Source organism: Lepidochelys kempii, chromosome 10 (genome assembly GCF_965140285.1).
Source record: "Lepidochelys kempii isolate rLepKem1 chromosome 10, rLepKem1.hap1, whole genome shotgun sequence".
Taxonomy (NCBI): domain Eukaryota; kingdom Metazoa; phylum Chordata; order Testudines; family Cheloniidae; genus Lepidochelys; species Lepidochelys kempii.
The window spans coordinates 30,159,743-30,173,625 of record NC_136389.1 but is presented as its reverse complement, the minus strand read 5'-3'; the positions used below and the strand labels follow the sequence as shown (position 1 = coordinate 30,173,625).

General features: G+C 48.5%; 1 protein-coding gene across 5 annotated transcripts in view; it reads left to right on the top strand.

The window, feature by feature from the left end:
• LOC140918363 (syntaxin-binding protein 4) overlaps positions 1-13,883 on the top strand; it is a 122,876-nt gene that overhangs the window by 100,345 nt on the left and 8,648 nt on the right. For 4 of the 5 annotated variants that reach the window (XM_073362553.2, XM_073362558.2, XM_073362555.2 and 1 more), the window contains 3 exons: positions 2,583-2,771; positions 3,740-3,856; positions 13,338-13,387. In XM_073362553.2, the coding sequence (XP_073218654.1) occupies positions 2,583-2,771; positions 3,740-3,856; positions 13,338-13,387 (356 nt within the window). The remainder of the gene's footprint in view (positions 1-2,582; positions 2,772-3,739; positions 3,857-13,337; positions 13,388-13,883) is intronic. The other variant, XM_073362559.2, reaches the window with a different exon arrangement.

Here is a 13,883-nt window from a genome sequence, read left to right as displayed (position 1 = left end):
GACCCCTGGGGGACACCACTATTTACCCCTCTCCATTCTGAAAACTGACCATTTAATCCTACATTTTGTTTCCTATCTTTTAACCAGTTATCAATCCATGAGAGGACCTTCCCTCTTATCCCATGACAGCTTACTTTGCTTAAGAGCCTTTGGTGAGGGATTTTGTAAAAGGATTTTGAAAATCTAAGTACACTGTATCCACTGGATCCCCCTTGTCCATATGCTTGTTGACCCCCTCAAAGAATTCTAGTAGATTGGTGGGGCGTGATTTCCCTTTACAAAAACCATCTTTGACTTTTCCCCACAAATTATGTTTATCTGTGTGACTGACAATTTTATTCTTTGCTGTAGTTTCAACTATTTTGCCCAGTACTGAAGTCAGGCTTACTGGCCTGTAATTGCCGGGATCACCTCTGGAGCCCCTTTTAAAAATTGGCATCACATTAGCTATCCTCCAGTTATTTGGTACAGAAGCTGATTTAAATGATAGGTTACAAACCACAGTTAGTAGTTCTGCAGTTTCACATTTGAGTTCCTTCAGAACTCTTGGGTGAATACCATATGGTCCTGGTGACTTACTACTGTTTAGTTTATCAGTTTGTTCCAAAACCTCCTCTAATGACACCTCAATCTGGGACAGTTCCTCAGATTTGTCACCTAAAAAGAATGGCTTGGGTTTGGGAACCTCCCTCACATCTCAGCCATGAAGACTGATGCAAGGAATTAATTTAGTTTCTCCACAGTGGCCTTATTGTCCTTGAGTTCTCCTTTAGCATCTCGATCATCCAGTGGCCCCCTGGTTGTTTAGCAGGCTTCCTGCTTCTGATGTATTTAAACCAAAATTTTGCTATTATTTTTTGAGTCTTTGGCTAGTTGTTCTTCAAATTCTTTTTTGACCTTTCTAATTATATTTTTACACTTCATTTGCCAGAGTTTATGCTCCTTTCTATTTTCCTCACTAGGATTTAACTTCCACTTTTTAAAGGATGCCTTTTTGTCTCTCACCTTTTCTTTTACTTTGTTTAGCCACAGTGGCACTTTTTTGGTTCTCTTACTATGTTTTTTTTTAAACTTTGGGGTATACATTTAAGTTGAGCCTCTATTTTGGTGTCTTTAAAAAGTTTCCATGCATCTTGCAGGGATTTCACTTTTGGCACTGTACCTTTTAATTTCTGTTTCACTAACTTCCTCATTTTTGTGTAGTTCACCTTTTTGAAATTAAATGCTACAGTGTTGGGGCACTGTGGTGTTTTCCCCGCCACAGGGATGTTAAATTTAATTATATTATGGTCACTATTACCAAGTGGTCCAGCTATATTCACCTCTTGGACCAGATCCTGTGCTCCACTTAGGACTAAATCAAGAATTCCCCCTCCTCTTGTGGATTCTAGGACTAGCTGCCCCAAGAAGCAGTCATTTAAGGTATCAAGAAACTTGATCTCTGCATCCTGTCCTGAGATGACATGTACCCAGTCAATAGGGGGATAGTTGAAATCCCCCATTATTATTGAATTTTTAATTTTTATAACCTCTCTAATCTCCCTGAGCATTTCACAGTCACTATCACCATCCTGGTCAGGTGGTCGGTAATCTATCCCTACTGCTGTGTTCTTATTATTATAGCATGGAATTACTGTCCATAGAGATTCTGTGGTACAGTTTGGTTCATTTAAGATTTTTACTTCATTTGATTCTATGCTTTCTTTCACATATAGTGCCACTCCCCATCTTACCCATCTTATTATTTAGACTTCTAGCATTTGTGTATAAGCACTTTAAAAACTTGTCATTTTTTAGCTGTCTGCTATTATATGATGTAATTGAATGGGACTCTTTTTCATTTGACATTTTCTCATCAGATCCTACCCATATTTTATCATTTTCCATTCTCTCCTCCTTACTAGTACATAGAGAATCTCCATTAATAGATCCTCCCCTAAGGGATGTCTCTCTCCGAACCACATTCTCCTCCACGCCTGTCGGCTTTCCCCCAGCCCTTAGTTTAAAAACTGCTCTACGACCTTTTTAATATTCAGTGCCAGCAATCTGGTTCCATTTTGGTTTAGGTGGAGCCCATCCTTCCTGTATAGGCTCCCCCTTTCCCAAAAGATTCCCCAGTTCCTAATATATCGAAACCCCTCCTCCCTACACCATCGTCTCATCCACGCATTGAGACCCTACAATCTGCCTACCTTGTGGAACTGGAAGCATTTCAGAGAATGCTACCAGGGAGGTCCTGGACTTTTTTGACTCAACATCTACATTGCAATTTTAAGCCCTGCAGTCCAAGCCCCAGAGACTGATCTGGGTGACCTGGGCCAGCTGCAGTCATGCTGCAACTCTTTTATTGCACTGTAGACATACCCTGGAAGGTGCATACATGTGTGGGTTCCAGCCCTTTGCCAAATGACATGGAAGTTGCAAAGAAAAAATATTTATAATAGATGAAGGTTTTTTGCATGGTACCATGGGAAGAACAGCAGCAGCTTTATTGTGAGCAGCTCCAGGAACGCTGATGAGTTGATATGATATCGGTGGCTGGTGGGGATGCTGTGTTAACAAACTCTCCCTGCCGATTCCAGAAGGCGCTGGACTTCCTGTCCGAGAACCGCACCCTGCACAGCAAGCTTCAGGTGGCTGAGGTGGTTCAGCAGCAAGCCCACAGTGCAGAGCAGGACTATGAGGAAGTGATTCACCTGCTCGAGGCTGAAATCACTGAGCTGAAAACTCAGCTGGTAGGGAAGAAAACAAAGCATGTCTCTGAAGCAGAGGTAATGTACCCCGAGGGCTCAGGAGGGGATGGCTGGGGACTCAATGGACCAGTCGGAAAAGCCTCTGGCTCTTGCTTTTGTAATAACATTTTATTGATAGATGGATCGTAATTTGTAAAACAGAGGCTAGCAGATTTCCAAGGCTCATGCTGATATTTAATATGATTTCCAGTGACCAGATCCAAAGAAAAGGCATCCTCCACAACAATTAACACCCAGGCTAGCTCCTCTGCTAATCACCATTGCTCCACGGACGCTGCATGTGCACTAGCTGAGAATCTCACCCCACCCTCCATTCCTAAGCTCCAAACTCAGGCAAAAACCTCAGAAGAGAGATGTGTCTTGTACCAGGCCCTGAAGGTCAATGACTGGGTTAGTGGGCTAGCATGGGGAGCAGATTCCAGAATGGGGGGCCTTTCATTAAGAGTGCCCAGCCCCCAGGTGGTTCAATCTAGGGACTGCTACCCAACTGATCATAACTATCATGAGTAACGGAGAGAGCCACATGGGAGCCAGGTCTCAGACTGAGACCACACTAAGGCAGATTAAGGTACAGACCGGTAGACATGAGATGTGTCTTTGCCAGCTGCTCCTAATTAGGAAGGGCAGTCCCATATTTTAGCTCAGTACTTTATTTCTACCTGCTCTGCCCCTGCAGAAAGTCTCTCTTCTGGTTCAATGGAATTTAAAGTTACATCATCCCTGTCTGTCCTGTAATTGGGCCCATTTGTCGCAGCTGTGGGAGCCCATGGTCTGTTCATGCCCCTGTCTTTTTTCCAAGCAGCCTGAGAACAGTGCTGGTATGAATGTAGCCCCACTGCCACTCTGTGGGAAGTTCTGTCATCACTGAGGACTTTGCTGTCCGTGTGCTTCTGTTTTCAAGCCTGTCATTAAATTGGTGCCTCCAAGAGCCTAAAGTGGGCTGACGCTATCTCCCTTCTCTTCCCACCTCCTTCTTTCCACCTCAGGGAGGCATTCTGGAGCTGAAAAGACGGCTGTCCCTGGCAGATGGCCAGTTGCGGAAATCTGAAGTCATGCGGAAGCGCTTGGAAATCTGCAACAGGAAGCTGCTCCTGTTTGTGCAGGTGAAGTATTGAAATGTGGCCACTGTCTATAGGAGCTGCCCTTAGCTGGTTTACTCTGCCTTCTGTTACCATGACAGTCAAAATCACTTCCTGTTCTAGATGTTAGATCGTTTATTCTTCCATTGGATCCTGGAAAGATGCCCTCTGTTAGTGTCAGGAGAACCTATTGAGTACAAACCTCCCTAGAACTTACACATGTGGGAGCTCTGTATACCCAAGGGACTAAAATCTTCCCTCTTTTACTCGTATGCAACCCCCAAGAAGCCCAAGGACTAGGCCCAGAATTCTGATGGTCCCTATTGTATTCCACTGAGGGGTTAGCATGTGTACCATGTGCCCCGAGTTGGAGAATTTGAAGGTAGTGTCTATTGGTCTGGGCATGCGCCCAGGCTCGCCTCGTGGTTTCATCTGAGGTGATAAAGGGTGGGGACCACATCTCCAGTTCCTTCTCACCACTGCTGAAAGTTCTGTGTCTTCATCTCTTATGCACCTTTAAATACATTGTTGTATTATCCTAGTTTTAGTGAGCAACGTAGACAGATTAGGGGTTTGTTTCTCTACCCCCTCCTCCCCATCCTGTGTTCCCATGAGCAGGTACTGGACTATGCCGAGAACAATGGGCTTCAAATTCTGTGTCTCCTGCCCGTGTTCCCTCTTGGTTAACAAACACCGACGCCACCTCTACTGCTTGGGGGAAGCTCACGCTGCATCCAGGTGTAGTATCTGCCAGTCCTTCCCCAGCCGTACCCGAGAAGGCTGGGCTTCCCGCCTCTGGAAATACCTCATGGAAGTCACCATGAGGCCTCACTCGGACCTAGGCCAGGAGACTGACTTTCCGCCCCGCCCCCCGGACATTGGCCTGAAACCTCAGGGAGTGTGCCTCCTGCTACCAAGTCCAAATCTGGCACCCGCAGTACCACCACCATGGAGCCCATGCTGGGGCCCAGTCGGGAGGTAACGAAGCCATATCTATAAGCATTGGAATAAGTCTTCCTCAAAAACGAAGGAAGTGGATGGTCCTTCGATGAGTTCAAGCCAGGGAGACAGAGGGCGCTCTAAACCACATAGACACGACAAGAAGTCCCACAAGCAAGGTGATCCAGCAGTCCTGGGCACTGGACCACAGGGACTGTCAACATCAGTACTCCCAAAGATGCAGGATCTGCCTGCTCCGGGGAAATCTGCAGCGCCACAACCAGTTCCGAATAAAGAAAGGGTACCTCTAACACCAGGGAGATCAAGAACAGTGTTTGAGCCCAGGGTCTTCGCACTACTTTTAAGGAGACTGTTTCCCCCCCTCATGCTATGCCACAACTGCGAGACCCCTTACCTCCCGCTCCGACAGTCTACATAGTTTCACCGGCTCTGACTGTATCGCCAATGGAACTGGAGTCCACCTTCTCATCCTGTGATAAGTTAGACGCTGGAGAGGGACCATCGATGTTGTACCAACCGTACATGTACTCGGGAAGGCTATCCCAATCTTGGCAACACCCTCCGCTCCAACCCAAGGGGACCACCTCAACACCCTCTGGATCCAGCCTTCTGGCCTTATTGGGGCCCTGGCCCCAAAACCCCCACTCAGAACCTTCCCAATCCACAATGGAGCAATCACCTGCCTCCCCATTGAAGGCCCCTTCTAGCAGGCGCTTGGATCTGTTCCTGGAGGAGGAACCCCTCAGCCTGGCTCTGTGGGTGCTGCCATAAACAGCGAGATTCCCTTCCTCTTCCCCAGAGAAGGCAATGACTACAGTGTCCCCTTCACCTCCACACGACTTTAGGCAGTTGCTAGAGCTACAGTGCAGAGTCATGGGGGAACTCCACATTCCCCTAGAGGAAATTCAGGATACCCAGCACCAACTAGAGTCACATTGCCTATTAATGATGCCATACTTGAACTGGCCAGGACAGTATGGCACACACCAGCCACGTGCCCGCCTACCCCCAAAGGGGCAGAAAAAGCCTCCTATGTTCTGGCTAAGGAGTCTGAGTTTCTTTTCTCACATCCAACCGTCCTCCCCCCACCCCCCGAACTCCCTGGTGGTCCAAGCAATGACTGAATGAACCAGACAACCCCACCCATGCTCCACACCATCCGACAAGGAAGGCAAGTGTTTGGACCTTTTTGAGCATAAGGTCTTTTCCTCAACCAGACTCCAGTTCAGGATTTTGAACTATCAGGCATTACTAGCCAAATACGACTTCCTGAATTACAGCAACCTGGAGGAATTTGCTGATGGACTCCCACAACAGGACCGGACTTGTTTCCAGGCAATCTGAGGAAGGGAAGCTGGTGGCCAGAACAGCGCTCCAATCGGTGGTGGATGCGGCAGATATTTCTTCAAGGGCAGTGGCTACGTACAAAGATATGTGTAAGGAATCTTGGTTCCACTCTTCCGGTTTTCCTCAGGAGGTGCAAAACACTGTTGCAGACCTCCCCTTCGATGAATCCCATCTTCTTAATTAAAAGATGGATGATTCCGTACATACTCTCAAGGACTCCAGGACCACCCTTTGCTCGCTGGGCATTTACTCGCCTCCCCCAAAGTGTAAGTTCCACTGCCCGCCACCCACACATCGCTACAGATCCCACCGGTTTTACTATCAGAGATCTTATGAGCCACCAAGGAAGCGACAGAAACCCCAGAGATCCCACCCTCTGGGACCCACATCACAGGCTTCTACCTCACAGCTTCCACCCCTAGGCTAAAAGATATTTCTGAGTCAACCTTCAGAGCTGTCAACCACTTTTCCTACCACCTTATGATCACCCTACCCTCTTTGAGGGTCATGTAGCTCTCATCTTCCAAGCTCAGAGTGCAATAACAATGGACAAATGGGTGATGAATGTCTTTCACCATGGCTGTATGATCGAATTCGTCATGCTACCTCCTCTAAACCCCCTCTCTTGATGTTTCCTCAGGGACCACTCTCACAACAGCATCCTCACCCAAGAGGTGAACTCCTTACTACAATGGGGAGCAGTAGAATGCATTCCCCCAGAATCTCAAGGGATGGGATGTTAGTCAACTTACTTCCTGATACCCAAGAAGAAAGGTGGATGGAGACCAATCCTGGACCTCCAACATCTCAACTGCTTGATTCACAAGCCCATTTCAAATGGTCTTGCTGGCAGCGATCATCCCATCCCTAGAAAGAGGCAGGTGTTATATGACTCTCGATATGCAAGACGCTTATTTTAACATCAATATCCATCCAGCTCATGGGTGCTTCCTGAGATTGACACTTGGCAACCACCATTTCCAATATAGGGTGCTCCCCTTCAGAATAACTTCCACCATTCCCAGAGTCTTTCACCAAGGTTTTTTCTGTCATAGCAGCCTATATCAGATGATTCTGGGTCTTGGTATTTCCATATCTCAACGACTGGCTCTTAGCCACATAGTCCAGGCACGAAGCCCAAGTTTCAACTTCAACGTTGCTTGGCCTTCTTTTGTCCCTCGAGTCAGTATCAACATCGAGAAATTGATCTTTGGCCCCATACAATCTCTGGACTTTATAGGGACCACCATCAGCTCAGTCACAGCACAGGCCTAGCTACCAAGAGACAGGTTCCAGACGCTGTGAGAACTCGGAACTCTCATTGTCAACAATGAGGACTTGCCTGACACTCCTTGGCCACATGGCTTTGTGCACATACGTCACTGCCTTTGCTTGTCTTCATTCAGTGCCTCCAGTTTACTCTCCCAACTGTCATGCCATGGACCTCATGCTGGCAGTTCCCCACAGGGTACTCTCACCTTTCCAGTGGTGGACAGACCCACGTCATGTCTGCGTAGGGGTTCCCTTCCTCCCCAGACTAGATGATTATCACTGACATATCCCTCATAGGCTGGGGAGCGCACATGGATGATCACATGACACAGGGAATGTGGACTCCTTGGGAATCCAGGATGCACATCAACATCCTGGAACTCCGAGCTGTAAAGAAAGCATGTTAAGCCTTTCTCCTATTCGTCCATTCCTATCAGGTTCTTATCATGTCAGACAACACCATCACTTTTTTCTACATCAACAAACGAGGGCATCAGATCAACCATTTTATGCACAGAAGCAGTCCATCTCTGGAGTTGGTGCATCACCCACCAGATCCTCTTTTCCGCAGCCTGTCTCCCAGGGACACCGAAAGTGATTGCGAACTTGCTCAGCATGCATTTTTCAATTGACCACAAGTGGGAACTCCATGGCTCAGTAGTTCACATCTTCAGCAGCTGATGGGGCGTGCCAACCAGAGACCTTTTCACCTCCCACATAAACAGCAAATGCAACAAGTACTGCTCCAGGGGATGTCTCAGCCACCACTCTTGGGTGATGCTCTCATACTCTCTGGGTCAGACCAAATTAACTACAGTATGCCTTCCCTCCTCTACTGCTCCTACCTTGAGTACTCCACAAGATCAGGCGAGACAGAGCAACTGTCATTCTGATCGCCCCCTACTGGCCCAGACAATTCTGGTTTCCCAACCTCCTTCGTCTGTCAACCCGTCCACCAATTCCCATCCCCACCTTCTCCAGTCTGCTGACACAGTACAACAGTGAGATCAGACATCCCAATTCACAGGTGCTCCACCTCATAGCTTGGTATTTGGATGGGCATCTGCTCTAGAACTGACTTCTTCCTCAGCTGTGCAAGACATCCTCTCCAGCAGCAGGAAAGAATTCGGTATTTATTGTTACTGAGCCAAGTGGAAACTCTTTGCCTCCTGGGACCAATAAAAGGGAATTTCACCAGTATCAGCGGGGATCCCCCTCCTCCTGGACTACCTCCTGTCTTTGAGGGCATCATGTCTTACCCTCAACTCTGAAAGTCCACCTAGTGGCGATTTAGTTCATTCCACCATCCCCCCGAGAAAGGGCACTCTATCTTTACTTACCTACTAGCTGTGAGGTTTTGGAATGGTCTCATCAGAACCTTCCCACCTGTCCAACCCATTGCTCCCCAATGGGACCTGAACCTAGTTCTATCTGTACTAATGAAAGTACCCTTTGAAGCATTGGCATCATGCTCCATGTCAAGAGTGGACAAACTACAGCCTGCGGGCCGCATCCGGCCTGTCAGATGTTTTAATCCAGCCCTCGAGCTACCACCAGTGAGCGGTGTCGGGGGCTTGCCCCACTCCACGCATACCATGACTCCGCACGGCTCCTAGAAGCAGCGACATGTCCCCCCTCCGGCTCCTACGCGTAGGGGCAGCCAGGGGCTCTGCACACGCCCCCCACCCCAAGCATTGCCTTGGCAGCTCCCATTGGCCAGGAACCACGTCCAGTGGGAGCTGCAGGGGCAGCGTCTGCGGACGGGACATCACACAGAGCTGCCTGGCCATGCCTCCGCATAGGAGCCGGAGCAGGGACATGACGGTGCTTCCAGGAGCTGCAGGGGTGGCGCCTGTGGATGGGGCAGTGCGCAGAGCTCCCTGGCTGCACCTCTGCTGGAGGAAGGACATGTTACTGCTTCCGAGAACTGCTTGAGGTAAGTGCTGCCCGGAGCCTGCACCCATGACCTCTTCCTGCATCCCAACCCCCTGCTCCAGCCCTGATCCCCCTTTGAACCCCTCAGTCCTAGAGCACCCTCCTGCACCCCAGACCCCTCATCCCCAGCCCCACCCCAGAGTCTGCACCCCCAGCTGGAGCCCTCACCCCCTTCCACACCCCAACCCCCAATTAAGTGAGCATTCGTGGCCCGCCATACAATTTCCATCCCCAGATGTGGCCCTCAGACCAAAAAGTTTGCACACCCCTGCTCTATGTTCCTCTCCATGATAGTTGCCTTCCTTGATGCCATCACTTCTGCGAGAAGGGTCGGTGAACTCGGAGCCATGATGGCAGACCCCCTTTCCCAATTTTCCATAAAGATAGAGTGTCCCTATGCCTGCATCCGAAATTCTTGCCAGAGGTAATCTCCCACTTTCACATCAATCCATTTACTTAGGCTTTGTCTACACTACAGACCTTACAGCAGCACAGCTGTACCACTGCATCTGTGCTGCTGTAAGGTCTCCCATGTAGCCGCTCTGTGTCTGCTCTCCCGCTGGCATAATTAAACCACCCCCAATTGAGTGGCAGTAGCTATGTCAGCAGGAGAGCGTCTCCCACCGACATAGCGCTGTCCCCATTGCTGCTTTTGTCAGTGAAACTTATGTTTGTCGGGGGATGTTTTTTCACACCCCTTTGACCGACAAAAGTTTTATTGACAAGAGTACTAATGTAGACAAAGCTTTACCTTATTTCTTCCTGAAGCCCCACCCATCTATAGAGGAATGACGACTCCACTCCCTAGACATCCAACGGGCCTTAGCCTTCTACCTGCAGAGGACAAGACCCATCAGGAAGCTCCCCAGACTGTTTGTTCCAGTAGCAGAAAGCAGGCAGTCTCTACCCAGAGAATCTCCAAGTGAATTTATGTTGCATTACACTTTGCTACCAACTCTCTGATCTACCTCCCCACACTGGGGTGTGGGCTTATTCCACAAGAGCCCAGGCTTCAATCCTGGCCTCCCTCCAGGACAGGCCGCTCTGGGACCTATGTAGAGTAGCCACATGGAGTTCTGTGCACACCTGCAACGCACTATGCCTTAGTACAGGACTCGGCAGTAGATGCCTCCTTCGGCGCAGCAGTCCTTCACATGACCATTCCATCTTCATCCTTACACCCTCCTCTGGCTTAGGTACTGCTTGTTAATCATCCTCGGTGGAATACAGTAGGGACCATCACTCCAAGAAGAAGAAGAGGAGGTGCTTACCTGTAACTGGAGGTTCTTTAATATGTGTGGTCCATAGCTGTATTCCACTTCCCGCCCTCCTTCCCCTCTGTTATGGATCTGTTTGGTTTGCTGTGGAGAAGGAACTGGAGATGCAGTGAAACCATGAGGTGAGCCAGGGCGCATGCGCAGACTAGTGGACACTACTTTCAAATTCTCTGACTCCGGGCGCATGGTGCTCATGTGCAAACCCTCCGTGGAATACAGCTAGGGACCACACATTCCGAAGAACCTCCAGTTACAGGAAAGTAACCTCCTCTTATCTGACTGTAGCACCCAAAGGCTTCAATCAGGGCCCATCGTACTATGTGCTGTAAAAACACATGCCGGCTACATTGTGCAGACCCAAGTCCTAGAATAACTAGGTGTGACTCAATCCAGAAGACCCTCATATAGTGGACACTAGAGGCCAAATCATCCCTCCCTTCCTGCAGTAGTGAACGCTGACCCTGTGGAACCAGTGCAGTTCTGCTGTGGAAAGGGGGACAGGATCTGGGGAATCCACACAGGAAATCCACACTCTGAGCACCATGGAGTTTCCTTCTTGCAGGCTCTCTGCATCCACCACAGTGGAATGCTGGGATGCCATGGGTGGGGAAGAACCGGGCTGGTGGATCTACCCACTGCTGTCCCCCATGGAGGAGAAACAAGGGAGTTGTGAAGGACCCTGCAGCACTGACTGTAGCTGTATCTTTGTGCTGTTCCACACGCCAGTCAGAGGGAATTCTTACCTCTCCACCTCCTGTGGTTTTCCACAAGATGCAGCCCAGATACTCGGGCTGTGACCTGGTTCTGGAATTTTGCCATTTGACTGTGACTTACAATCTAGTCCATCGTGTTAGGAATTATTTTAACCTTACCTTTTGATAACTGACTAGTCATTTTTCTCATCACATGTCATATATCAACTGGAAAACCAATTTTGTTCCCGCAACACTTTTCCGTAGGTCTGCTCTAGACTCGTGCCTAAAATGTTTTTCTCCGTTTCATTTGCTCTTCCTCCCCTGTCATGGCATGTAGTAATCTGACATTCTAAATGTACATTGAAATGGCAATGTGATACAATGGTACACTGGCCAGCCCTCGGGGAGCTGTCTTTGACTCAGCATACCTGCTACGGGGCTGACCAAAGTCCATTGAAGTCAATGGAAATCATTCCATTTGAGGAAACAGTAAAATGAAAGGAAGAGCAGATTCTATATCCGTTGTGCTGGAGAGAGTGGAAATTAGACTTCTATAGGGCGACAGAACTACAGAGCTATAGCAGTAGATAGTGGCTTATATAGACATTGATGCTGGATATTGGAGTATATAAGTACTGATTTGACTCTGCCTCCTCCTTCCTGCTTGCTACTTGGACTGGCTTATCCCTCTTCTTAAATGGGTTGGGCCCTGGCTTCTTTTTTGTGATGCCTGGTGCCTTCAGCCAAGGTGACTCTTTGCAGTGCCTGAGGCATGAGGGGTGCTGTCCCTGGGGAAAACTGAATAATGTTACCACTGCTGGCAAGGAGCATAAAACCTAGTACGCAAGACACAAAGTACATCAGCACGAAGCCCAGCAAAGAAATGATGCTCCCAACAATAATAGCATAACAAAGGGGGACTTTATTGGGAGCAGGAATATAGGATCTGGAAAGCAAAGGCTTAGGGTTAACTAATAAGTACTAACACGTCAACAAATTGTCCAGTGTCCTCTCTGGCACCTTCCCAGGTATATGAGATGCCGGGGATGAGTCTGGAGACAGGTGCAGCAGTGCTGTGAACGCTGGCTGGCTTAAACAAAACAAAGGATTCTCTTACAATGTCTTTGCCCCTCTCCTGGCTCCCTGGTCTGGAGTCCTGCGGAGTTCCTGGCCGGCTCTCGTGAGTCAGGCTCCCTGAGCTGTTCTGCTTCTTGCTCAGCTCCCAAAGCTCAAAACTGAAACTAAACTAGTTTCTTTGTCTCTCACTGACTCAGGCTGTCCCCTGACGCTGAGGGGCTGAGCAGCACCGACGTGTCACTGGCCCAGCAAAATGCTTGTCCAGATCACACCATGCAAAAGCCTCCCTTCAGGCATCAGCAGGAGTTTCTAGTCCATTCCGTCCCCACCCGTGACTCCAAGCATGTTTGAAATGGAATCAAAGGGCTCTGGACGCCATGACTTTTACAGTCCCTAGGGTAATTAGTACCCCCTAGAGGCTGCGTCCAGAGTTCCAGGAGCTGGTGAACTCCAAGTGGGTGGGTTACACAAACATCGCTGAACTTGGAGGGACATACCAGCAGCCCAGAATGCCTTCCTCATATATATTACTTACTGCTGTTTGGGAATTCTCTTTCTGTGCACATTGCCGGCTCCGTCCATGGGTGGGCATGCCTTCAAGAGCAGGACCAAGGCACAGAGTGTGAATAATGGGGAAGCAGACACTCTGAAGTACAGCCTGAAAAATTATTCTTTAAGAGTGAGTTTTTTAACCTTGCATCTGATACATTTTAGTGTCTGGATTAATTTACATAATGTCTGTATATTTGCATAGGATACACGTTTTGCTTCTGTTGCAAAAGGCCTTGAGATATTAGCTTCAAGGGCAGTGAATAAACAGAAGCTGATTACTGTCATACTAAATCTGAGCCCCAGCAAAAACGCACGGGGTTTGTTCTCTGGAATTTGTCAGTCCTGTAAGTTTGAGATCTTCTCTCCCCACTCTCTTTTTCTCCCGCACAGAATGTTCACAGGGTCCTGAGCACACCCAGCCAGTTACCAGATGAGACAAGGTGGGGAAAGGCTTCTGAGAATTGTGAATGTGTGCATCAAATGATCTTGTTTTGACCTTTGTCTGGCTGATGTGTTTACAGGGTGTCAGTTGCTGCTGTTGCTTCTCATCTAGGTAACAAAGGTCTTGAGTAAATACAGTCACTTTGTGAATGAAACAGATGGTATAGGATGGTCTTGTGGCTAAACTACCAGGCTGGGACTCAGGAGATCTGGGTTCTGTTCCAAACTCTTTCTGAGTGACCTTGGTTAAGTTATGTAGGCCAAAGCTTGGTTGCCCAGGCTTAGGTACCTAAATAAGTGGCCTAATTTTCAGAGGTCTTGAGCAGATTAAGTCTGAGTTGCAGATCTTACCTCTGCAAAATTTGCCTAAGATTAGCCTGTGTTTGGTTTTGGGCCCATCTCCATTTTTATCATCTGTAACTGAAATTGGGAGTTATGCTGGCTCTTATTCATCTTTGTCGATGGGAGTCTGGCAAACGAACTGAGGTGTATCGC